This window comes from Oncorhynchus tshawytscha, unplaced genomic scaffold (assembly GCF_018296145.1).
Source record: "Oncorhynchus tshawytscha isolate Ot180627B unplaced genomic scaffold, Otsh_v2.0 Un_scaffold_7250_pilon_pilon, whole genome shotgun sequence".
In the NCBI taxonomy this organism is placed as follows: domain Eukaryota; kingdom Metazoa; phylum Chordata; class Actinopteri; order Salmoniformes; family Salmonidae; genus Oncorhynchus; species Oncorhynchus tshawytscha.
In genome coordinates, this window is record NW_024609643.1 from 1 (window position 1) to 25,632 (window position 25,632).

At 46.3% G+C, this 25,632-nt stretch overlaps 2 protein-coding genes across 11 annotated transcripts in view; both read left to right on the forward strand.

Moving 5' to 3' along the window:
• Positions 1 to 270: 270 nt before the first annotated feature.
• LOC112240587 (zinc finger protein 609-like) lies at positions 271 to 10,580 on the forward strand (the record flags this gene model as incomplete). 2 transcript variants are annotated; one of them, XM_042316581.1, is given in 6 exon segments in its annotated part: positions 271 to 358; positions 3,598 to 6,013; positions 6,239 to 6,611; positions 6,749 to 7,117; positions 7,257 to 7,335; positions 9,843 to 10,580. In XM_042316581.1, coding segments are annotated over 5 exon segments (3,320 nt in total), but the record flags the coding sequence as incomplete, so codon positions are not given.
• A 4,452-nt stretch (positions 10,581 to 15,032) lies between these two features.
• LOC112240585 (GRAM domain-containing protein 2A) overlaps positions 15,033 to 25,632 on the forward strand; it is a 41,202-nt gene continuing 30,602 nt past the window's right edge. For 2 of the 9 annotated variants that reach the window (XM_042316586.1, XM_042316591.1), the window contains exons 1-2: positions 15,034 to 15,287; positions 20,647 to 20,760. In XM_042316586.1, the coding sequence (XP_042172520.1) occupies positions 15,169 to 15,287; positions 20,647 to 20,760 (233 nt within the window). In that variant the 5' untranslated portion in view covers positions 15,034 to 15,168. Of the gene's footprint in view, positions 15,288 to 16,430; positions 16,729 to 18,384; positions 18,531 to 18,949; positions 19,026 to 20,646; positions 20,761 to 25,632 lie in introns of those variants that run through there. The other 7 variants (XM_042316589.1, XM_042316592.1, XM_042316585.1 and 4 more) reach the window with 7 other exon arrangements.

Below are 25,632 nucleotides of genomic sequence, written 5' to 3' on the forward strand. Positions count from 1 at the left end.
CAGGAACCCCTGTCTGATCTATTTAAATGGGAGATGTTGCGGTGGCCCCGGTTAGTTGAGGTGGCCCCGGTTAGTTGAGGTGGCCCCGGTTAGATGCGGTGGCCCCGGTTAATTGAAGAATACAACTTGAAGTCATTCTTAATGATGGAGCAACTGTTAAATTCTGTCTTGGCACTATGGTGTGAATGTGAGATCATTAATCCAGATGATGTATAGTAGTCTCGTTACTCTTATGAATGACAAATTAAGACTTGTGTTCTTTTCCCACAGGCATGCTGGTGGTGAATGTGACCTGGAGGAACAAGAGCTACGTCGGCACCCTGTTGGACTGTACTCGACATGATTGGGCACCTCCCAGGTAAGCGCGTCTCCATACATTATCTCCACTGTTATTCCAGACGGTTCACATTTTGGTACTTTGTCTTTCATTAACTGGATTCAACTGAACATTTTGAAATAAGGTATTGACGTTAGGCTTCCTGAATTGTATTTGAAAAATGGTCGCTGGCCGTAATCTTTACACCGTATCATAAGTCATGTAGTTAGTAGTGTTTGATGTCAAATAAGAGCATTACCAGGGACCATCAAACATCAGATACTCCATTTTTAAAAATAATTTACCCTTCCAGCACTTGGTTTCTCACCTTTCCTTGCATAAAGAGGGAACTCCGATATGAATCTACCAATCTGCCATCTATATCACGCTAGCTGTTGGATATTAGTCCTCACCTCTGTCTCTAGGGGGCCAGCAGTGCTTGTCTATCCACTGTAGTCTTTTAACTTGGGCTCGGAGATACATTCTGCAAACTGCTGACGTCCCGAGAGGAAGTGATAGAAATAGAATCCTCCAACAAGCCAGATTGCCGGATCCAATTATTGAGCTAATAGCTTTTCCCAACACTGTATCACATTCTCCACTGTCGTGGTGGGACCACACCGCCTATCAGCAGCATTGTCTCAGCACTGGTTCATTTTCTCATGCTCTTTTTTTTTCCTACACGAGATATCTTCATTCCTGGAGTCCCCATCTCATTTAACTACTGCAGAGAGTTTAGCTTACATTTTTTGATAGACCATACCACTCAAGCGCTGCACATCCACGGCCAACTTGAGTCACTCTCAAAACAGTGACAGACTGGCTTTCAGAATTGCATTGTAGCTGGGCTTACTGTGACAGTTTGATTGAAGGCTCTCAGCAAAGTAACAGCTCAACAAACTTTCAGGAAACCAAATCCGCAGGCTCTCCAGCTCCACGATGAGTAATGACTAATGAGTCTGAATTCCTCAATCTCCGAGGAATCTCTTACTCTCATCCCCTGCTGCTGGTGAAATAGTTTGGAGTGATTGGAGGGGGAAGTTATGAGTCATCCCAGGCCCTGGTGTCTTTGTCACGGACTGTTAACCTTCACTGCTGGGATAATTACATTATTATCATAGAGACATGGGAGCCCAACTCTATTTTAGGGATGTGAATTATGCTACTTATGATTTACCAGACAGGTACGTACACTGCATGACCAAAAGTATGTGGACACCTGCTCGTCGAACATATCATTCCAAAATCATGGGCATTAAGAGTTGGTCCCGCCCGTTGCTGCTATAAAAGCTTTCCACTAGATGTTGGAACATTGCTGCGGGGACTTGCTTCCATTCAGCCACAAGCATTAGTGAAGTCTGGCACTGATGTTGGGCGATTAGGCCTGGCTCGCAGTAGCATTCCAATTCATCCCAAAGGTGGTCGATGGGGTTAAAGTCAGGGCTCTGTGTAGGCCAGTCAAGTTCTTCCACACCAATCGACAAACCATTTCTGTATGGACCTTGCTTTGTACACAGGAGCATTGCCATGCTGAAACAGAAAAGGGCCTTCCCCAAGCTGTCATTGTATGCTGTTGCTTTACAGTTGGCACTATGCATTGGGGCACAGGTAGCGTTCTCCTGGCATCCGCCAAACCCAGATTCGTCCGTCGGACTGCCAGATGGTGACGCGTTATTCATCACTCCAGAGAGCGCATTTCCATTGCTCCGGAGTCCAATGGCAGCAAGCTTTATACCACTCCAGCCGACGGTTGCCATTGCGCATGGTGATCTTTAGGCTTGTGTGCAGCTGCTCGGCCATGGAAACCCATTTCATGAAGCTCCCGACGAACCGTTCTTGTGCTGACGTTGCATCCAGGCAGTTTGGAACTTGATAGTGAGTGTTGCAACAGAGGACAGATGCTTTTTATGCACTTCAGCTCTTGGCAGTCCTGTTCTGTGAACTTGTGTGGCCTACCAGTTCACGGCTTAGCTGTTGTTGCTTCTAAACGTTTCCACTTCACAATAACAGCACTTACAGTTGACCGGGGTAGCTTTAGCAGGGCAGAAATTTGATGAACTGACTTGGTGGAAACGTGGCATCCCATGACGGTGCCACATTGATAGTCACTGAGCTCTTCAGTAAGGCCATTCTACTGACAATTTTTGTCTATGGAGATTGCATGCTTTCCTGAGATTGCATGGCTGTGTACTCGATGTTACACACCTGTCAGCAACAGGTTTGGCGGAAATAGCCGAATCCACTAATTTGAAGGGGTGTCCACATACCTTTTGTGTGTATGTAGTGTAGATGTTCACCCTCTTCCTTCTGCAACTAATGTTCACTCTTTTTATTTGGACAAAACGAAAGACAGAAAAGGAATTCCACCCCATAAGTTGTGTGTAAGGCTTGCTGATATACAGACCCAGTTTATTGCTGTCTTATCTAGAAATGTAGAATTTCAGCAAATCATTAACCAGGTTTCCTTCCAACCATTTCATGTGAATGAATTACCTGATGCATGAAAACAGTCACAGCTGGGCTGATGGAAACAGGATATGCCGATACAATTTTAAAAATGGTGACAGACTATTTGTTTGTTCGACATGGTGGGATCTTTTTGTGTCGGGGAAATTGATTATGTGAGAAATGGAGGTCGAAACGCTTTTTATGCGCAAATATTGATGTAATTAACCATCATATTGAAATAAACTTATGTTGTGTGGTCCTCCCACTACGACTCAGGAAAGCATGCAGTTTATTAGGCTACAGATGAAATAAGTTATGATGAACTTCACAGGGTGGTGAAAGTGCACGGTGATGAGCTTGATGCTCCTTTCTAATAAATATAGAGGGTCTTATTCTGGTAACATGATGATCGATGCTTTGCTGCCATTTGACAAATACAAATAATATTGCTCTTCTCCATAATAATCTCATAATGCATGTAGCCTACCCACAATGTATCTGCCAGCTGTTGGGTAAAGTGCACGTGCCAAGATCAGAGTGGGCACCCCTGCTCTAAAACCAACAGGTTTTGTGACAAAATATATGTTTATGTGCACTATGTCATCACACACAGCCTTTTATCCACAACAAGTTCATTTGATGGAAACTCATCTCTGGTGGAAAATGCACATATTGTGTTATGCAGATTGGATGGAAACCTAGCTATTTAGTGTAATTTGTATTCTGCCTACATTTATCGGTCAACCTTTTTAAATGACGTTTGTTTTTTGGCATGCGTAATGTAGGCATGCGTAATGTAATTTGCTAACGTCTATGTCCTCTTGTCTCCTCAGGTTCTGTGAGTCTCCCACCAGTGACTTGGAGATGAGGAATGGCCGGGGCCGGGGCAAGAGGATGAGGCCCAACAGCAACACACCCGTCAACGAGAACAGCAACTCGTCGGACAACAAGGGCAGCGGCACCAGCAAGACACGTGCCGCCAACAACAACAGTAAGGGTCGGCGGGGCAGCCAGACGTCGTCGGAGCGCCGCACGCCACCCAACAGCAACACAGAGGACGTCAAGGCCAGCCCCTCATCGGCCAGCAAGCGCAAGTCCAAACCTGCCTCAGACATGGAGCCCAACTCCAGCTCTGAGGACACCAAAGGCAACAAGCGCATGCGCACCAACTCCAACAGCGGAGGAGGAGTGGCGCTTCCCCCTGTCCTTCCCCCCATCCCCTCAATTAAAACTGAGCCCCAGCCCCCGACACTCGACCGCAACTGTCCCTCGCCGGTCCTCATTGACTGCCCGCACCCCGGCTGCAACAAGAAGTACAAGCACATCAACGGCCTCAAGTACCACCAGGCACGCGCACACAACGACGACGACGACATCAAGCTGGACCTGGATGGGGACAGTGAGTACGGGGAGGACTCCACGCTTCATCCTGAGCCGGGGAACTGCAACGGGGCCTCCAGTTCTCACAAAGGCTGCCTGTCTCCCGCACGGTCTGTCACCCCCAAAGGAAGGGGCTTTGACTGCCAGAGTCCGTCTCCTTCCCCGGGCAAGTTTGGTTCCAAACAGAGTAAAAAGAAAGGTGGCGACGCTGACCCTGAAGCAAGCGGCATACCGATGGAAGGCTGTGACGACGGGCCCTGTCTCACCGACGAGGCCAGCAACGACGGCATGGAAAAGTCCAAGTCCCACAAGAAGTCCAAGACCGACAAACTATCTCAGAAGAACATGAAGTCATCGTCCCGGCCTGTACCCCCAGGGAGCGTAGCTTCCCAGCAGCTGTACTCCCTACAGGCCGCCTCTTTCCCTGCCGGGGGGAACCCCAATGCTTCTCTAGGGATCCCCCCTATGATACAGGGCATCCCCAAAAGCCCCCAGATGAAGGGCAACCAGCCCACCAAACCCCCCGCCGCGATGGGAGACCCTGCTGCGCTGAACCCTGCCGCGCTGAACCCTGCTTCCGGTGCCTCAAAAGAAAAGAAGAAGAAGGAGAAGAAGAAGAGAGACAGCAGGAAGGAGGCAGAGAGCCCCAAGCCTCCGGGGAAAGGGGGGAAACCAGAAGAGGGCAAGAGTCCCTACTCTGAGTCCTCAGAGCCAGGAAAAGGTGACGGGCTACTTAACGGCTCCTCGGACCCCCACCAGAGCCGTCTTGCCAGCATCAAGGCAGAGGCGGATAAGATCTACAGCTTCACCGACAACGCCCCCAGTCTGTCCATAGGGGTGGCCAGCCGGATAGAGGGCACGGGAATGCCTCAGCCACTCACGCCCCTCCACGTGGTCACCCAGAATGGTGGCGGAGCCGACAACTCCTCGGTCAAGACCAACAGCCCGGCGTACTCGGACATCTCGGACGCAGGGGAGGACGGCGAGGGCAGACTTGTGGAGGGGGTGAAGGTCAAGGTGGAGGACCAAGGTATCAGAGAAGGAGCAAAGAAAGCCTTGTTTCCCAGCCAGACGCCCAACAAGGAGTCTCCGTACTATGCCGGCTATGAGGCCTACTACTCGCCCAACTACACCTGCCCCAGCCCCGGTGCCGCCAACCCGGGCATGCCGCACACCGAAAGTCCGGCATTGAAAGTGAAGCGTGAGGACGAACAGGAGAATGTGGAAGACAAGGTCAAAGTGGAGCCTCACGAAGATCGCAAACCCGAGATGAACGCCTCCAGTCAACAACAACAACATCATCATCATCATCAACAACAACAGCAGCAGCAGCAGTCAGTCATCCAACAGCGCTCCAACATGTACATGCAGCCTCTCTATTACAACCAGTACTCCTACGTTCCCCCGTATGCCTACCACCCGGACCAGGCCTACCACAACCACCTGCTCAACACCAACCCGGCCTACCGGCACCAGTACGAGGAGCGCCAGCGCCAGGTGATCTCTGAGCAGCACAGGGCTGCGGTGGCGGAGAAGAAGAGCTCTGACGCGGCGGCCATGAAGGAACGCGAGGCCTCCATGAAGGAGGAGTGGAAGCAGAAGGCCTTGGGGCCGCCCACTCTCTCCAAGGCCCCTGGAAAGACAGACAGCCTGGCCAACAAGACCCAACAGAACCAGGGTAAGACCAGAGACTCTCCATCGGAGCCCTCCAAGGCCTCTGCCACAGGCCTGAAAGGAGAGGTATCTAAGTCCCAGCAGGCCGAAGGGCTGAAGATGAAGCTGAGTGAAGGGGGGCACCATGGGAAGGAGGACTCCAAGCCAAGCCTAGACTCCAGAGCGGGGATAGAGCAAGCCATGTGGTACAGACAGGTAAAAAAAAAAAAAAAAACGTACCCTATTATTTTTCATACTTAGGTGTGTTCTTATATTCTATTATTTGTACATATTTTATTATGTTAATGATTGCAGTGTAATGTGGTGATTGATGCTCATTTTAGATCATGTTTGGATCACTTGTAGCCCTTCTAGAGTTGTGGAGTTGTTTTAGAGAGGTATCCCTGACTTAACTCATTCACACCATCTGTCTACCCCAAGCAGACCCAGATGGAGGACGAGCAGCAACAACCACCACCGCGGTGGAAAGACGAGAGAGACCGAGAGCGAGAGAGAGACCGCGACCGCAAAGGAAAGGACGACAGGCCCAACAGGCCCAAGGAGAGTGGCGGTCCCAAAGAGGAGGATGGCGCTGGTCCGAAAGAGGGCACAGACCCCAGAACGTCTTCTGCTGAGGACCAACGGGCCATGGGCAAAGACCCTCGCGCCAATGCCCACATGCAGTTCTCCTCAGCCCTGGCGCAGCACCAGGGCTACATGCCCTATATGCATGGTTACCCTTATGGGCAGGGCTATGACCCCAGCCACCCCGGGTACAGAGGCATGCCCACAGTCATGATGCAGAATTACCCAGGTAACCACACCAGATCAACTATTGGTATAGAAAGGAACCACTTGGGTGAAAGCGCATTTGCCCAAAAAATCTTTATACAAATGTTTTGATATTAAGCCATGAATGAAATGAACACAATGACCTGTCCCCCATGTTAGGTTCCCCCTACCTGCCTGCGGGCTATCCGTTCTCCCCTTACGGCGGCAAGATGGCCGGCGGTGAGGAGGAGGTGAGGGGAGGTGACAAGTCGCGCGCCAGCCCCACGGTGAGCGGCAAGGCAGCTTCGGTGGACTCCAAGGCCCTGGACATCCTGCAGCAGCACGCCAGCCAGTACAAGAGCAAGTCCCCCACGGTGGGCGACAAGCCGTCCCATGAGAGGGACAGGGGAGAGAGGAGCGGCGGGGAGAGGGAACGAGAGAGGGACATGGAGCGGCCACGCTCCTCGCCCTCCCAGCGCATCATGCCCTCCCATCACCACCTGGGATACCCGCTGCTCTCGGGCCAGTATGATCTGTCCTACACTACAGGTCAGTCGCAGCCAATCACCACTTTTACTATTATGACTAACGAGGCTTTCGGAAACTCTTACTGATACACAACTGATGCACCCTCCCCAACTGATGCACCCTCCCCAACTGATGTACATACATTTTCCGCCTCGCACAGGTCTCTCGTCATCAGCTATTGTTGCCAGTCAGCAAGCCGCAGCCCCCTCCCTCTACCCCCCGGCGCGGAGATGAAAACGGTAAGGCCCCTAGTCAGACAGACGGACAGGCACACAAACAGAATAAAATGGATCTTAAAGAGGAATACATTAGCAGACAGAGCGCAGTTCAATAACCAAATGGAGGGTATCACACCAAATACTTGGTACTGTGTGCACACTAACCAAACTGTGTCATAGACGACGCCAATGGAGACAGTCTTACTGGGGTCTGATACATAAACCACAATGACTTTACACACTAAATACTTTACAATTTACATACTTTTAAAACGTGTGTGCCTCTATCAGTTACACATACACGTCAGTACATACACATAACAAATAGGTCACACCAATGGGAGTATCACAGTCTCATTAGCCAGACAAATAGATACTGGGGTCAGATGTGGCCGTATGGACAGAGAGCATGGTGGGAAAAGATGTAGACATGCAGTACTTTGACAACCTGTAGCTTCTATGCTTTGAGAAATTATGCTTTACTTTACAATGGCACTGACCTAGTACTACTGGCCTGTGCAACAGTCTGATACACAGCTCCCTGGGAAAAGACTTAGTACTACTGGCCTGGACAACAGTCTGATACACAGCTCCCTGAGAAAAGACTTAGTACTACTGTACTGTACAACAGTCTGATACACAGCTCCCTGGGAAAATACTTAATACTGCTGTACTGTACAACAGTCTGATACACAGCTCCCTAAAAAAGACTTAGTACTACTGTACTGTACAACAGTCTGATACACAGCTCCCTGGGAAAAGACTTAGTACTACTGTACTGTACAACAGTCTGATACACAGCTCCCTGGGAAAAGACTTAGTACTGCTGTACTGTACAACAGTCTGATACACAGCTCCCTGGGAAAGAAACTAGTACTTACTGTACAACAAACTTAGTACAACAGTATAACAGTCTGATACACAGCTCCCTGGGAAAAGACTTAAACTGTACTTACTGTACAACAGTCTGATACACTGTACTTACTGTACAACAGTCTGATACACAGCTACACAGCCCTGGGAAAAGACTTAGTACTACTGTACTTACTGTACAACAGTCTGATACACAGCTCCCTGGGAAAAGACTTAGTACTACTGTACTTACTGTACAACAGTCTGATACACAGCTCCCTGGGGAAAAGACTTAGCTCCCTGGGAAAAGACTTACTACTGTACTTACTGTACAACAGTCTGATACACAGCTCCCTGGGAAAAGACTTAGTACTACTGTACTTACTGTACAACAGTCTGATACACAGCTACTACTGTACTTACTGTACAACAGTCTGATACACAGCTCCCTGGGAAAAGACTTAGTACTACTGTACTTACTGTACAACAGTCTGATACACAGCTCCCTGGGAAAAGACTTAGTACTACTGTACTTACTGTACAACAGTCTGATACACAGCTCCCTGGGAAAAGACTTAGTACTACTGTACTTACTGTACAACAGTCTGATACACAGCTCCCTGGGAAAAGACTTAGTACTACTGTACTTACTGTACAACAGTCTGATACACAGCTCCCTGGGAAAAGACTTAGTACTACTGTACTTACTGTACAAGTCTGATACACAGCTCCCTGGGAAAAGACTTAGTACTACTGTACTTACTGTACAACAGTCTGATACACAGCTCCCTGGGAAAAGACTTAGTACTACTGTACTTACTGTACAACAGTCTGATACACAGCTCCCTGGGAAAAGACTTCAACAAAGGCCCGACTGTGCTAGCTAGCAGCCTCAGTATGCAGCAGCAACAGCTCTTATGCCTTCAGTTCAGTGGTTTGTCCTAAGCAGGTAGAACAGCAGCAGAGCCGTGAATCACAGTAGTGATACTGTAATAGAGACAGCGTAATCACAGGCTGCCCTGACCTCTAGTGGCTGACCTCTGCCTTGTTTGTGGATGTGGAATACCTTATCTAGAGTCTTCTGTTGGATTTGCTTCCTCAGCTTGGTATTCAAGTGTAAAATGTCACTCACATAGACGTCACAGAGGTCAAAACAGCTGCATTTAAATGTTTTAGCCATTTTTTACATTTTGAGGTAATTTACAATAGTAGTGATACTAGTCATTATATTGGGTAATCTATGTGTCATTATGTCATTATATTGGGCAATCTACGCGTCATTATATTGGGCAATCTACGCGTCATTAGATTGGGCAATCTACGCGTCATTAGATTGGGCAATCTACGCGTCATTAGATTGGGCAATCTACGCGTCATTAGATTGGGCAATCTACGCGTCATTAGATTGGGCAATCTACGCGTCATTAGATTGGGCAATCTACGCGTCATTAGATTGGGCAATCTACGCGTCATTAGATTGGGCAATCTACGCGTCATTAGATTGGGCAATCTACACGTCATTATATTGGGCAATCTACGCGTCATTATATTGGGCAATCTACGCGTCATTAGATTGGGCAATCTACGCGTCATTAGATTGGGCAATCTACGCGTCTTGAACATAGTTTTGAACTTGAATTTAGCCAACCATTTTCTGTCTTGTGTCATTTCCACAGGGAGACGTGACCGACACCCCTGCAAAGATTCATGTGACTGGCTCACATGAGGAAGCCCTGGGCTCCGAGTCCATTTTAGACATCAGTTGAATGGTGTTTCTATATTTGTAGTTCTCTGCCTGAATGTCCGGCAGATTATTTTTTTTCTTCTCCTAGCAGCATCTTTTTCCCTCGTTTCCCTCCTGCCCCACCGTGGACTGGGACTGACCTCATCCAAGGTTCAAAGCCATCACTGTCTGCCCATGTGCACACCTCCGCTGATATCTATTGGTCTTTGCACTGTTGATGAACGAACACATGCAAAAGTAGACCAATTGACTGCCTGAAAAGCTGAAAAGGGGTTCTGACTGCATAGTTTTTTTAGTCCCATGCAGAACGGGGCTGGGTGGCTGGGGGGGATGATGGGGGAGGGGTCAAACTAAAATAAAGACTGACAAAACTAAACAAGTGAATCATGTTGAAATGTTTGAACTTGCTGTTGTTGACCTGTTGTACCCAGTGTGCCAGTATATCCTGACAATTGTCATTAGTAGGTTTACTGTGTGTGGTGAAAGGACGCTTGAGGAGAGAGGCTCAACCTCCTCAGACTTCTATAGGCGTTGAAGGGTTTGTTTTCTCGTCCCTCAACCAGCCATTTGCTCGCTAAACACCTCTTGGTTCACTCTTCAGGGATAGACATAATTATTGTGTGAAGGAACACGTTCACCTCAATACAGTTCATGTTTTGTGTTTTCTTGACATTTGCATTGTTCATTTCACGGCATGAGTGACTTTTCTTTCAGTTAACTTGATTCCTCCCCACTTCCCAATCCATCCTTTAATGTGTTTTTGATACGCCAGTCTCACTTCACCCTTTCCATACACTGAATCAACCAAATCACACACATACCGTGGCTCACTCTGATCAATATTGCACTGACTGATGGACAGTTGTAACCATGGTTTCTGTTCAGAAGTGTAGAGCTGTTTGTTACCTCAGAACACTGGGGATCATCTACTGAAGAGGTCGGCCATTTTCACCTGTCAGCCTACAGTACCTTACTGGTCCTTCAATCGGCTCAGCAAATGGACCAGCTCGTTATCCTGTCAATTTCCATGGAGGAAGAATCAAACGACTGATTGCAGAGGATGAGGAAGGATGCACAATGTAAAGTCAAGGCATAACCAGGGAGGAGCGATGCCCGGCTAGACAACACAAAACCAACCACGCACATCTAGCTGCTAGCTCAGAGCGACCCCATCCCGTCAGCAACACCACTTGTGTGGGCAGCGCTTCACTCCTATATATCCTTGGCTTAGCAACCCTTCCCCCGTGTTACAGTAGTGCAGCACTGAGCCAATGGGGGAGTCCCAGTAGATTCAACCAAGCCTGGCCAATGTCTGGCACCCCTATCACTGGGTGGCCCTTCAGGTGACAACTGCCAGAGACTGTTACATGGTCACATTACAGCTGGGCTCCCCTCAGTAGAGGGACATCACCTCATTCAACCCCCTCTCTCTGCCACTCACCTCATTCAACACCCCTCTCTCTGCCACTCACCTCATTCAACCCCCTCTCTCTGCCACTCACCTCATTCAACTCCCACTCTCTAACCAGTGGGGCTTGTAGGGGTTTTGGAGATGAAGGGGGAGTGTAGTCTCTCAGACCAGTGGGGCACTAGGGGTTTTGGAGATGAGGGGGGAGTGTAGTCTCTCAGACCAGTGGGGCACTAGGGGTTTTGGAGATGAGGTGGTGTTAATCAAAGGTTATTTAAAAACAGTCACAGTAATCTTAGATTTGTTCTTTGCCTGTTTATTTATTCAATAACCCTTTTTGGAGAAGATCTAGGGATGTTGTCAGGATTGAAGCATGGATGAACTCTTGAGTTGAGAAGCTTAATTTAACCTTTGTGCCCATTTAAGCAAGTAGCCATGAAATGATGCCTCCGTAGTGGGATACAGCACTTAAAACACAACACAATGTCCTCCTCTCCACTAATGTAGACGCTGTAACAAGACTCCTTTCCTATTCACACAAAGTAGTCGCTATACAATGTATAGAAAAGGCTTCATATGGTGTGTGAGCTGGAGTCGTTGAGAGTGAAGTAAACCAGTCATTAAAAGTCAAAGATGTATATTTATTTTTTCTATTTTCAGGGAGGGGTACTTGCGCTATACAAACGAGGCTTGTTGACAGTCTGCCCTGTAAGAAACTGTGGAATGTTCCAGAAGTCAACATACTGCTGGCCAGAACATTATCACGATTGTCAGGTAGCTTTTTTTAATTTTAAATTTGGTTCAGTATTGAAGTACATATATACACCTGGATTTCACTAACTTGAACCTGCTAGCTTGGTGGTGTAACCCCTTGTTAAGGACTAGGACAGTTAACATATTAGTCTCATTGTGTTGCTAGTTTCTTGTCCTATAGGACTAGGACAGTTAATATATTAGTCTCATCGTGTTGCTAGTTTCTTGTCCTATAGGACTAGGACAGTTAACATATTAGTCTCATCGTGTTGCTAGTTTCTTGTCCTATAGGACTAGGACAGTTAACATATTAGTCTCATTGTGTTGCTAGTTTCTTGTCCACGAGTGTCATGGTTCATAAATGGAATGGTGTTGCGACCTGTATATCTGAATGTGACAGTGTGTTGAGATGTCCTGTACAACTAATATCTAATAGAAATATAGACTGCTGTGACGTTGTATGACGCTTCAGTGGATTGTCATTTCTACATGTCCCAAGCAGAATGGCTTTCCACTATACTGGAGGAAGAGACCAGTGCATTGCTCCAAAGGACAGAGATTTAGACTTGGTAGTAGGTTGAATAAGAATCGTATTGCCTTGGGGGTATGATAAAGCCACACAAGCAAGTACTTACTATCCAGCAACTTAAAGGAAAAAGCTCTTGATTTTGTCTTGTTATTTTTGGAGGGCATTCTTTATTAGCTACTCTGATTGGGTTGTTTTTTTGTTCTCCAGAACGGCAGTTGCTTCAGTTGTCTCAATTGGTGCTTATAAAAACATCCTTTATCCCTGGGAACAAAGATATTCTTTCCGACACTCTTTTTTTCTCACCTTCCTCACGGGCCCTCTCGTCTCCCTCCTCACCTTCCTCACGGGCTCTCTCGTCTCCCTCCTCACGGGCCCTCTCGTCTCCCTCCTCACCTTCCTCACGGGCCCTCTCGTCTCCCTCCTCACTGGCCCTCTCGTCTCCCTCCTCACGGGCCCTCCCGTCTCCCTCCTCACCTTCCTCACGGGCCCTCTCGTCTCCCTCCTCACCTTCCTCACGGGCTCTCTCGTCTCCCTCCTCACGGGCCCTCTCGTCTCCCTCCTCACGGGCCCTCTCGTCTCCCTCCTCACCTTCCTCACGGGCCCTCTCGTCTCCCTCCTCACGGGCCCTCTCGTCTCCCTCCTCACGGGCCCTCCCGTCTCCCTCCTCACCTTCCTCACGGGCCCTCTCGTCTCCCTCCTCACCTTCCTCACGGGCCCTCTTGTGTCACTCAAAACCCTCAAAGTATCAGTCACTGGTACTTGCAAGGATGTTTACAACGGTTTTCATTTCTATGGTTGAGCCCTGTCTCCTGTGGTCTCACCCCTTCCCTCCCTCTTCTCCTTCATCCTCCCCTTCAGGAGTTTATGTAAAGTGTGCATTACCACCACGGTTCTTTTTTATACAATACTGTAACTTGCCTTTGTACATTTGGGCGAAAAATAAATCTTTTTATGAGACAATCATATCTGTCATGTCTGACTGGCTTGCTTTATTCAGTCATAAGGGGTTGGAAGTGGACAATCGAAATGATAGGTATTGCATATGTTGAAAAAAAAAAGTGTTTATCAAATGCATGTCAATGCTTGTTCATTAACTTGAATGTCAATAATTGACAAACTTCTGTTAATATGATAAAATATATGACGATATGATACTGTGGTTCAACAGTAGTGTGTTGACTTGGCACTGTTTCTCAACCTCCGGTTCCAGGACCAGCACCGGCCCCTGGGATGTTGATGATTGGTCCCTTACAGGGATGTATTAAAGCAATGAGCTAAAACAACCACTAGAGGGTGGTGTTCCCAAATAATTATGAGAAGTGGGCTATTATGCAAATTGTCTATATAGAATTTCATAATACACTCCGGTAACATAAGCCTCCATTGACCTAAACAGGCAATTTACTAAAACTTACCTCAAAGTAAAATTTGAGGCTTAGTACAAAGAACATAACATTTGAGAACATTTTCATCATCGATCACCACTTCATCCATACTTCATCTATACTTCATCCATACTTCATCCATACTTCATCTATACTTCATCCATACTTAATCTATACTTCATCCATACTTCATCTATACTTCATCTATACTTCATCCATACTTCATCTATACTTCATCCATACTTCATCCATACTTCATCTATACTTCATCCATACTTCATCTATACTTCATCCATACTTCATCTATACTTCATCCATACTTCATCATACTCATCCATCTTATACTTCATCCACTTCCATACTTCATCATCTATACTTCATACTTCATCCATACTTCATCTATACTTCATCCATACTTCATCCATACTTCATCTATACTTCATCCATACTTAATCTATACTTCATCCATACTTCATCTATACTTCATCCATACTTCATCCATACTTCATCTATACTTCATCCATACTTCATCTATACTTCATCCATACTTCATCTATACTTCATCCATACTTCATCTATACTTCATCCATACTTCATCTATACTTCATCCATACTTCATCTATACTTCATCCATACTTCATCTATACTTCATCTATACTTCATCCATACTTCATCTATACTTCATCCATACTTCATCTATACTTCATCCATACTTCATTGCACCTTTTTGGTAAACCTTTCAAATGTGTAGTTTGTCTTAATGGCTGCTGAACCAGCCCAGCCAACAGTTAGGATATTTTCCTAAATACCCCCCCACCCCCAAGTCCCTTCTCCCCATCCAGGGTGCTCCGCGTGCAACAACGTGATGATTCTGCTGCAACAGCGGGGGAGAGATTATGCAAGGATGATTTTGTTCAGTGTAAATGTGAAATCTGATTATCCCCTGTGTTCTCAGTGGGGGAGGGAGAGTGTAAGGTCTGGGGGGGGGGGGTGAGCGGGGTTAGCTAGAGGAGAGATGTGCTGAGGCAATGGCTTTTACAGCAGGCGCCTGGGAGTAGGAGGAACAGGGTAGAGACTCACTGGCAGGGATGACGTGGGAACGCGGTACGGCACGGTAGTACGCAGCGGAGGCTCCTCTTGCTCTGCGACGACAAGGGCGCGGTGGCCGACAGCGCAGGGGTTAATGGGATGCACTATCTACGCAGCCAGCCCTGAGGCCCTGCCAGGCGACGAGGCCACAGGCCGGGACCACCGACACCACCACCGACCCCATGGTCCCTGCAACCAGAAGATACCAGACAGGTCAGTCAGCCCTGTTACCTGTTCACTTTCTTTGGTGAGGCAATACTTAGGTCGGTTTCTCAGACCCAGACTAAGATCATTCCTGGACCAAAAAGCACTCTAGTCCAGTAGTAGCCATATTTTGGGTTGAAGAAACCGTCCTGTACAGTGCAAACATAAGGAACCATGGTGGGATTTCTCCTAGTGTGGAGGTTTGTGTAATGACTTCCTTGAACTGAGATACAACTTCTATTTACTGATGTGACTTTTCCCTTGAACCTCAGAGCTGTGGAACATCCACCTTCTACACTACTAGTAAAGGTCTATGCTAGCCTCTACGTGTATTAGTATGCTCACAGCACGCAGGCAGGTGTTGTGTATTCACAGTGTAAACCGTGTCTGTCCTCTACGTTGACTTTATTCACCCCTGACGTTGTTCCATGATTAATAGAGCTCAAGGGGGTGAGTGTGAGTGTGTGCATCCTCAGTGGCAACAGAAAGGTTCAAGGATATCAGAGACTCATGTGTTCTGGTAGTCAGTTAGCCTATAAGTACTGGTAGGAGTACATTGAATAGAAGGAATACAGTAACAATATGAAACTGGTCGGGTGCAGGAAATAATATTAGCAGGATGGAGAGTAAAAGAAAGTCATGGTTGTGATGGTATGGCTTTAGAGGATGGAAATGCTAGTAGCAGGGTTTTCACCACCACAGATCGTTGCACAGTGTCCTCCCTGCACAAGCTAAATAACACCAATATGTAGTGTTATTTAAAATAACTTTAGGACTGTAACAGACCAAATACAGCTATATTTTGGGGGGGCTTAGGCCTACTCAGGAAAATGATGGCATTTTATTGATGTATAATTTATTCAACTCAGACAGGGATTTATCAGTTGTATTACCATATAAAGTCTGAATCAACTTCACATAACAATTATAAACATCTTACTTGAAAAGGCTACTGTGGTAGGCCTAATGTGATTTGCTTACACCACTCAGTAAGGTGAAGAGGTGCAGTTACGTTCTGCCTTGGAATATAACAAAATAGATTTAAATTGCATTCGGTTGTATCATTACGATTAGTACAAGCGAGCGTAATCACACGATTAGGTCATTTTAAATCCGTTGATCAAAGCTTTACCAAACCGTGAATGACACAGCGGTGGCGTATTCTCAACCAACCTCACGGATTCCCTGCGTAACAAGTTAACAAAAGCGGCCAGTGCTTCTTGTCTCGCCGCATGTCTCTTTGCTTCAGATTGTCATTTTTCGCAATTCTAATTCTTTTTTTCCGCCATGGACATTTCGCTATAGCTACTTTACGCCATGTGAAGCTGTGGCTGGTACCAATTCAACCTTGTGGAGGACATGACAGTTACTTCGGCTGAATAAAATAAGACGACTGGCCTACCTGTGCAGCGGTACGTTGCGGAAGGTTATTCGTAAAGGCAAAGATTGCGTGAGTTGACAGTCTCTCTCATCTCTAGAGTTTGTCGTCTATTTTTTATTGACAAACGCATAAGTTGTTTATAATGAATCTAGGCCCTAATGTAAGTACCTCAGATGTATGAAGTAGGGCAGGCTGTATAAGCAGGTTATTAGTCTAGTTTCTAAATCAATTGGGGCAGTCCGCCAATAACCTCATGATTGTGTACCTTATACTTTATCACAGCCTACAGGCATATAACTATAAAAATGGTCAGATTTATTTTATTTATCACATTTTAGCCTCTATACTTTCTATATTTTTCAATGAGTGACATTCCTACAATATATTTGTTTCTGAAAATAATTTGAAGCTCGCATTTGTTGACAAAGGATCAACAAAACTGTGAACAATGTAGATACAGTATGCTACTTTTTTTTACAATACGTTTTTTGGTTAAAATAAGGGTAGACATTCATACTAATGCCATTTGCGTATTTGAGTCATATTATTCAAAAACCAGGGGGTTATATCTAATTAGTTGTGGAAATCTTAGACTACGTGGTTTAAATCTAAGCGTCAGTGACGACTAGTCGACGGTTGTTTGCTGTAGACAGTAGTCTACCTAATCAGAGCCATTTGAATGGGCGCAAGTGATGTCCCTCTCTACACACTCACGCTTGCTTGAAAGGAGCCCTCAATGTAGCTCCTTTGAAATTCAAATTATTTTTATTTCCTGTAAGGGAACTTTGTGTTGTGACGAATTGTTCAAGACACATCAACATAGAACATTAAAACATGTAGGCTACAGTACACATGCAAGCAGATGTGTCAAACAAAACCTGTTGCAAAGGATCTGGCCTTGCGATACAAGTGCATCCTGTCTCTGATTCTGTAGAGTAACTGTTAAACTCACAAACAGGATATTGACCAACCTCCACTCATATTGTCATCTTGTTTATCTTGTGGGGAGAGAACAGGTCCAGAGAACCGGTCCAGGATGCCTATATAGTCTACAGTCTCCGCTTGTAGTGTAGCAGTGTGGATACGGTATCGCACAGACCAAAGTCCTTCTTTGTGTTATGGTTTCATAGACAACTACCTGCATCACAATTTGCCTGATTGTAGGCAACAGGTACAAATATGGACTAGCCTTCATAACTAATAATAATGGAGGCTACAGATGTATTGGTGATTAGGCCATATCAGGACCACAATATGACATAACCCAGCTGCAGCCAATTATGCAAAGCATGCCTTTCTCAGATGCAGGTGGTAGCTAAAGTACTCAGGGCCCTATTAAATCCAACTCCACTTCCTCCCTTACCTTCACTGAGCTCAACTGTAATTAATAGGCCACCTGACTGCAGGCGTTCAGCTTGAACAAGCCCTTTGGTTTGCACAGCTGTGGTGAACCATGAGAGAGGAGAAATGGTTGATCACATTCTGTGTTCTTATTTTAATACATGCTCTTATGGATAATTTATTGCCCGTGGTTTGGCTTAGACTTCAATTTGTCCTGCCATTGCTGACTCTTGTAAGCGTCAGCTGTTCTGGAATAAGATAGCTGAGATTGATAATGATCCTTGTTGAGGCCTGCCCCTCTCAGCCCCGTCTGACCCTATAGTAAAGTGACACCACCAGACACTATCTGCGATCAAGAGGGAGCAGTGCATCATAGCCTGTTCGGGTGTGAGGGGCCACCGAGAGAGAGAGAGTGAGACTTTGAGGTATAGGCTTCCACTGACTGCTTACGGAGTATATTGGTCAACATTAACAGAAGATGGATGATATGAATGGCTTCATCATCAATGAAAGATGACATGATCTGTACAGTATGTATCACTATACTGCATTGTGTAATTAGATATCATGATATACTGTATTATAGAGGTTGTTGTATTGTTTTGGCTCATTGCAACTTCTACCTGGAACGTCATTGACCTTGACAGCCTAGCCTCCGTTAGATTATATTGTGTCCATGACTCAGACCTGTTTGTTTGCTTTCCCCGTCTCTCTAGAGACCACGAGACAGGGAGGTGAAGGAGAAATGGTGTGATGCACCTTTAACAGTAGAGGTCCTAGAAACTGCAGCTAGCTTAACTAGATTAGAGTTAATTCGATTGGAGGACATCTTGTGATGGCTCTGTAGATGTGCCCTAATCAGCAGGAGGACAAGGAGGAGGAGAGGGATGAAGGCTCACATTTAACATTCATATATGGACAATGGTGTGGCCTTTGTCTCTGTTATAAGCCAAGTCAGAGTGAGAGTACTCCATACAAGGAGCCAAGAGGTCCGTTTGGATTCGTATTCCACAGATCGTTTTCTTGTAAGTATTCCAAACTAGTTAACATCTCAGATCATCATTGCTTGGTGTCTCAACCACACAAACCATTTTTTGTTTGCATAACTTGGTGCCATTTTTCATGTTGTTTCTGGTCATTCTGTTATAACCGAAGTTGACATTGACAAGAACTTCCATAGCTTGTGATGCGTTGGCTACCATCTCTTGAAACAACATTTTCAGGTTGTGTTTGTGCCTCATTCACAGAACACAAAGAGACTTGGTCCACAGAAAAGTCTGCACTCTGCAACTTAAGGGAAAGCCCCCCTCCCCCCACACCACTCTGCCCCACTGTTAAATCAGACCAAGTCTGCACTCTGTAACTTAAGGGAAAGGGCTCCCCCCACCACTCTGCCCCACTGTTAAATCAGACCAAGTCTGCACAACTCAGGGCCTCCAGTTCTGCTGTCCTGATGACTTTCTGTTTGTCCAATTGAAAACAACAAGTCACACAAAGATGTGATAAAATGTCCCTTGGTCTCCTGACTGTTCAGGGAATGGAGGGGTTTAATAGGGTATTATGGGTAAACAATGTCCACGCCAACGGGTTGTAGAATTTGGTGACATTTTCTGGGAATGGTGATACCCAGCCCTGAAGTTGCTCCCTCTCGGCCAGTGAAGGTTTTAGGAGAAGTCATTGGTTCAGATGGAATGAACCAGGCCAATTAGAGATAATAAGCAGGAAACTCAGCATGTGATAAATGGCCAGACTGAGTCAGGGGTTTTCTAGAAAACACAAAGCTATTATCAGTCAGTCACACCTGTGATTATACAGAGGATGTGGTAACTACTGCCTTTCTCCCAAAAGGGTCACGGTGTCATCCAGTGTACGTGTGTGTGAGTTAGTGGAATGGTGTGCACGTGTGTGTGAGTTAGTGGAATGGTGTGTACATGTGTGTGAGTTAGTGGAATGGTGTGCACATGTGTGTGAGTTAGTGGAATGGTGTGTACATGTGTGTGAGTTAGTGGAATGGTGTGTACATGTGTGTGAGTTAGTGGAATGGTGTGTACATGTGTGTGAGTTAGTGGAATGGTGTGCACATGTGTGTGAGTTAGTGGAATGGTGTGCACATGTGTGTGAGTTAGTGGAATGGTGTGCACATGTGTGTGTGAGTTAGTGGAATGGTGTGTACATGTGTGTGAGTTAGTGGAATGGTGTGCACATGTGTGTGTGAGTTAGTGGAATGGTGTGCACATGTGTGTGTGAGTTAGTGGAATGGTGTGTACGTGTGTGTGAGTTAGTGGAATGGTGTGTACATGTGTGTGTGAGTTAGTGGAATGGTGTGTACATGTGTGTGTGAGTTAGTGGAATGGTGTGTACATGTGTGTGTGAGTTAGTGGAATGGTGTGCACGTGTGTGTGAGTTAGTGGAATGGTGTGCACATGTGTGTTTGAAGAGCACAAGTGGTTGCTCGACAGTGTGCCTGAAAGAGCATGAGAAAGTCACCCAGGTCCTCTGCACAGCTTCATTAACCTGTGTTTATTCGCTTGTATATTGATGTAGAATTTGCATGAATGGGTGTGTCCACGCATCAATATGAGCTGTGTTACAATACGACACATGAGCCTGTGGATAACTGATGACAGCTCAACTCTGTGTGTTCAGGCACAACACCATGACGGAACACCAGGAGCAGAATGACGAGGGAGTCCTCATCTCAACACAGGACCTGGAGACCTCAAAACACCAGGATACTCAAGGAGGCCATCCACAGTTCAGGTAGGTAACATGTACACACACTTTTTAAAAGGATCTTTATCTATATACAGACAGGTCCTCTGTATAGACTTTCACACACAGACAGACAGGTCCTCTGTATAGACTATTAGACACAGACAGACAGGTCCTCTGTATAGACTATTAGACACAGACAGACAGGTCCTCTGTATAGACTATTAGACACAGACAGACAGGTCCTCTGTATAGACTATTAGACACAGACAGACAGGTCATAGACTATTAGACACAGACAGACAGGTCCTCTGTATAGACTATTAGACACAGACAGACAGGTCCTCTGTATAGACTATTAGACATAGACAGACAGGTCCTCTGTATAGACTATTAGACATAGACAGACAGGTCCTCTGTATAGACTATTAGACATAGACAGACAGGACCTCTGTATAGACTATTAGACACAGACAGACAGGTCCTCCACACAGACACCACAGACAGACAGGTCCTCTGTATAGACTATTAACACAGACAGACAGGTCCTCTGTATCTTAACACAGGACAGGTCCTCTGTATAGACTATTAGACACAGACAGACAGGTCCTCTGTATAGACTATTACACAGACAGACAGGTCCTCTGTATAGACTATTAGACACAGACAGACAGGTCCTCTGTATAGACTATTAGACACAGACAGACAGGTCCTCTGTATAGACTAAAGACAGACAGGTCCTCTGTATAGACTATTAGACACAGACAGACAGGTCCTCTGTATAGACTATTAGACACAGACAGACAGGTCCTCTGTATAGACTATTAGACACAGACAGACAGGTCCTCTGTATAGACTATTAGACACAGACAGACAGGTCCTCTGTATAGACTATTAGACACAGACAGACAGGTCCTCTGTATAGACTATTAGACATAGACAGACAGGTCCTCTGTATAGACTATTAGACACAGACAGACAGGTCCTCTGTATAGACTATTAGACACAGACAGACAGGTCCTCTGTATAGACTATTAGACACAGACAGACAGGTCCTCTGTATAGACTATTAGACACAGACAGACAGGTCCTCTGTATAGACTATTAGACACAGACAGACAGGTCCTCTGTATAGACTATTAGACACAGACAGACAGGTCCTCTGTATAGACTATTAGACACAGACAGACAGGTCCTCTGTATAGACTATTAGACACAGACAGACAGGTCCTCTGTATAGACTATTAGACACAGACAGACAGGTCCTCTGTATAGACTATTTCACGCAAGCAGCCAGACAGACAGGTCCTCTGTATAGACTATTAGACACAGACAGACAGGTCCTCTGTATAGACTATTAGACACAGACAGACAGGTCCTCTGTATAGACTATTAGACACAGACAGACAGGTCCTCTGTATAGACTATTAGACACAGACAGACAGGTCCTCTGTATAGACTATTAGACACAGACAGACAGGTCCTCTGTATAGACTATTAGACATAGACAGACAGGTCCTCTGTATAGACTATTAGACATAGACAGACAGGTCCTCTGTATAGACTATTAGACATAGACAGACAGGTCCTCTGTATAGACTATTAGACACAGACAGACAGGTCCTCTGTATAGACTATTAGACACAGACAGACAGGTCCTCTGTATAGACTATTAGACACAGACAGACAGGTCCTCTGTATAGACTATTAGACACAGACAGACAGGTCCTCTGTATAGACTATTAGACACAGACAGACAGGTCCTCTGTATAGACTATTAGACACAGACAGACAGGTCCTCTGTATAGACTATTAGACACAGACAGACAGGTCCTCTGTATAGACTATTAGACACAGACAGACAGGTCCTCTGTATAGACTATTAGACACAGACAGACAGGTCCTCTGTATAGACTATTAGACACAGACAGACAGGTCCTCTGTATAGACTATTAGACACAGACAGACAGGTCCTCTGTATAGACTATTTCACAGGTCCTCTGTATAGACAGACCAGACAGACAGGTCCTCTGTATAGACTATTTCACAGACAGACAGGTCCCAGACAACCCAGACAGGCTTAATGTTAGACACAGACTGAAGGTCCTCTTTGTCTCTTACACAGACAGACAGGTCCCTGACTAGACACGACAGACAGGTCCTCTGGTTACAAGACAGACGTGAGGTCCTCTGTATAGACTGGTTAGACACAGACAGACAGGTCCTCTGTATAGACTATTAGACACAGACAGGTGGTGTCCTCTGTAGACTAACACAGACAGACTCCACGTCACGGTGGTGGTGCAACCAGACAGGTCCTCTGTATAGACGGTGGTGGTGCAACCTGACACGTCAGACAGACAGGCCTCTGGTATAGCTATTTCACGCAAGCAGCCAGACAGACAGGACTCTATTTCACACGAGCAGCCAGTCACGGTGGTGTCTGAACCCGACTCCACGTTTGGTGTCGCACATTCCTGCTACGGTGGGTTACAAGACAGCTACGTGAGGAAAGCTGCAGTCTGGGGGTGGATACGTCACGGTGGTGGTGCAACCCGACTCCACGTCACGGTGGTGTCGCAACCCGACTCCACGTCACGGTGGTGTCGCAACCCGACTCCACGTCACGGTGGTGTCGCAACCCGACTCCACGTCACGGTGGTGTCGCAACCCGACTCCACGTCACGGTGGTGTCGCAACCCGACTCCACGTCACGGTGGTGGCGCAACCCGACTCCACGTCACGGTGGTGTCGCGCAACCCGACTCCACGTCACGGTGGTGGTCGCAACCCGACTCCACGTCACGGTGGTGTGCAACCCGACTCCACGTCACGGTGGTGGCGCAACCCGACTCCACGTCACGGTGGTGGCGCAACCCGACTCCACGTCACGGTGGTGGCGCAACCCGACTCCACGTCACGGTGGTGTCGCAACCCGACTCCACGTCACGGTGGTGGCGCCACCCGACTCCACGTCACGGTGGTGGCGCCACCCGACTCCACGTCACGGTGGTGGCGCAACCCGACTCCACGTCACGGTGGTGGCGCCACCCGACTCCACGTCACGGTGGTGGCGCCACCTGACTCCATGTGGCGTTGACAGGTTGTACTCTAGAGTCCCAAATGCCACACCCTATTCCCTATATTGCTATGGGACTCTGGTCTAAAGGAGTGCACTATATAGGGAATAGGATGCTCTAACTGTGGAGCTGCTGGGGCTTATATAACCAGGATCTAAGGCAGGAAGGGCATTCTAATCCTGGTGAAGCTGTCCTGGGATGGGATTTAGCAGGGTAGGCTACTGCAGTGTGTTGTGACTGTGATGTCTTCTCTCTGTCATTGACTAGTGGGTGGGAACTCTGAACTGTGTTGTTCATGGGTGTGTCTCATTGGTTTACAGTGGATTTATTTTCATGGGTGTGTCTTGTTGGTCTACAGTGGATTTATTTTCATGGGTATGTGTCATTGGTCTACAGTGGATTTATTTTCATGGGTGCGTCTCATTGGTCTACAGTGGATTTATTTTCAGGGTGCGTCTCATTGGTCTACAGTGGATTTATTTTACTTATTTTGTTTCCTTCATGAATTGATGTGAAAGACGGAGAAGGGAAAGAAAATGGCTGGCCAGTGTCCACCATATTGCGTCACCTTTCCTATGGTTTTAGATGAATGCAGACGCTAGGTTTCTGTCCTAAAGGTGATAGTTCAGCCAAATTACAAATGGAAAGGTGACTGTTCAAGTAAATATCAGAACGACACAGAGGTAGGTTATGGCATTGACCTCTCACCTTTGACCTCTCAGTGCTCTTTGTCCAATTTTCTCTTTGTCTTTGTCTGCCTGAGGGAGGTATTCCCTTTCTAATGTATCATTCCTCAGGCTTGTAATTAGCTATGCCATTCAGCGCCGCAGCCAAGGACACTTTGAGACACACATATACACACTGTATCCATGGTTACACCTTCCACTTCTCACAGGAAGATAAACAACTTTCCTGCAGAAATCAATGTCCTGTTTTGTTTTCAACCTGATGACTAAGGTTCAGGTAAGACAGGGGAAATATATGTTTGATAGATTTTGAACTGTTGAATATTGTTATTCAAATTACTCTTGGTATCTTTGTCTTCAAATATCTAAACGCTGTATTCCAGTAATTTACTGCAGGGAGGTGGATGAAAAGAACAGGAGAGAGGATGTATTCCAGTAGTTGACTGCAGGGAGATGGATGAAAAGAACAGGAGAGAGGATGTATTCCAGTAGTTGACTGCAGGGAGATGGATGAAAAGAACAGGAGAGAGGATGTATTCCAGTAGTTTGACTGCAGGGAGATGGATGAAAAGAACAGGAGAGAGGATGTATTCCAGTAGTTTACTGCAGGGAGATGGATGAAAAGAACAGGAGAGAGGATGTATTCCAGTAGTTTACTGCAGGGAGATGGATGAAAAGAACAGGAGAGAGGATGTATTCCAGTAGTTTACTGCAGGGAGATGGATGAAAAGAACAGGAGAGAGGATGTATTCCAGTAGTTTACTGCAGGGAGAGGGAGATGGATGAAAAGAACAGGAGAGAGGATGTATTCCAGTAGTTTACTGCAGGGAGAGGGAGATGGATGAAAAGAACAGGAGAGAGGATGTATTCCAGTAGTTTACTGCAGGGAGATGGATGAAAAGAACAGGAGAGAGGATGTATTCCAGTAGTTTACTGCAGGGAGATGGATGAAAAGAACAGGAGAGAGGATGGATGTATTCCAGTAGTTTACTGCAGGGAGATGGATGAAAAGAACAGGAGAGAGGATGTATTCCAGTAGTTGACTGCAGGGAGATGGATGAAAAGAACAGGAGAGAGGATGTATTCCAGTAGTTTACTGCAGGGAGATGGATGAAAAGAACAGGAAAAGAACAGGAGAGAGGATGTATTCCAGTA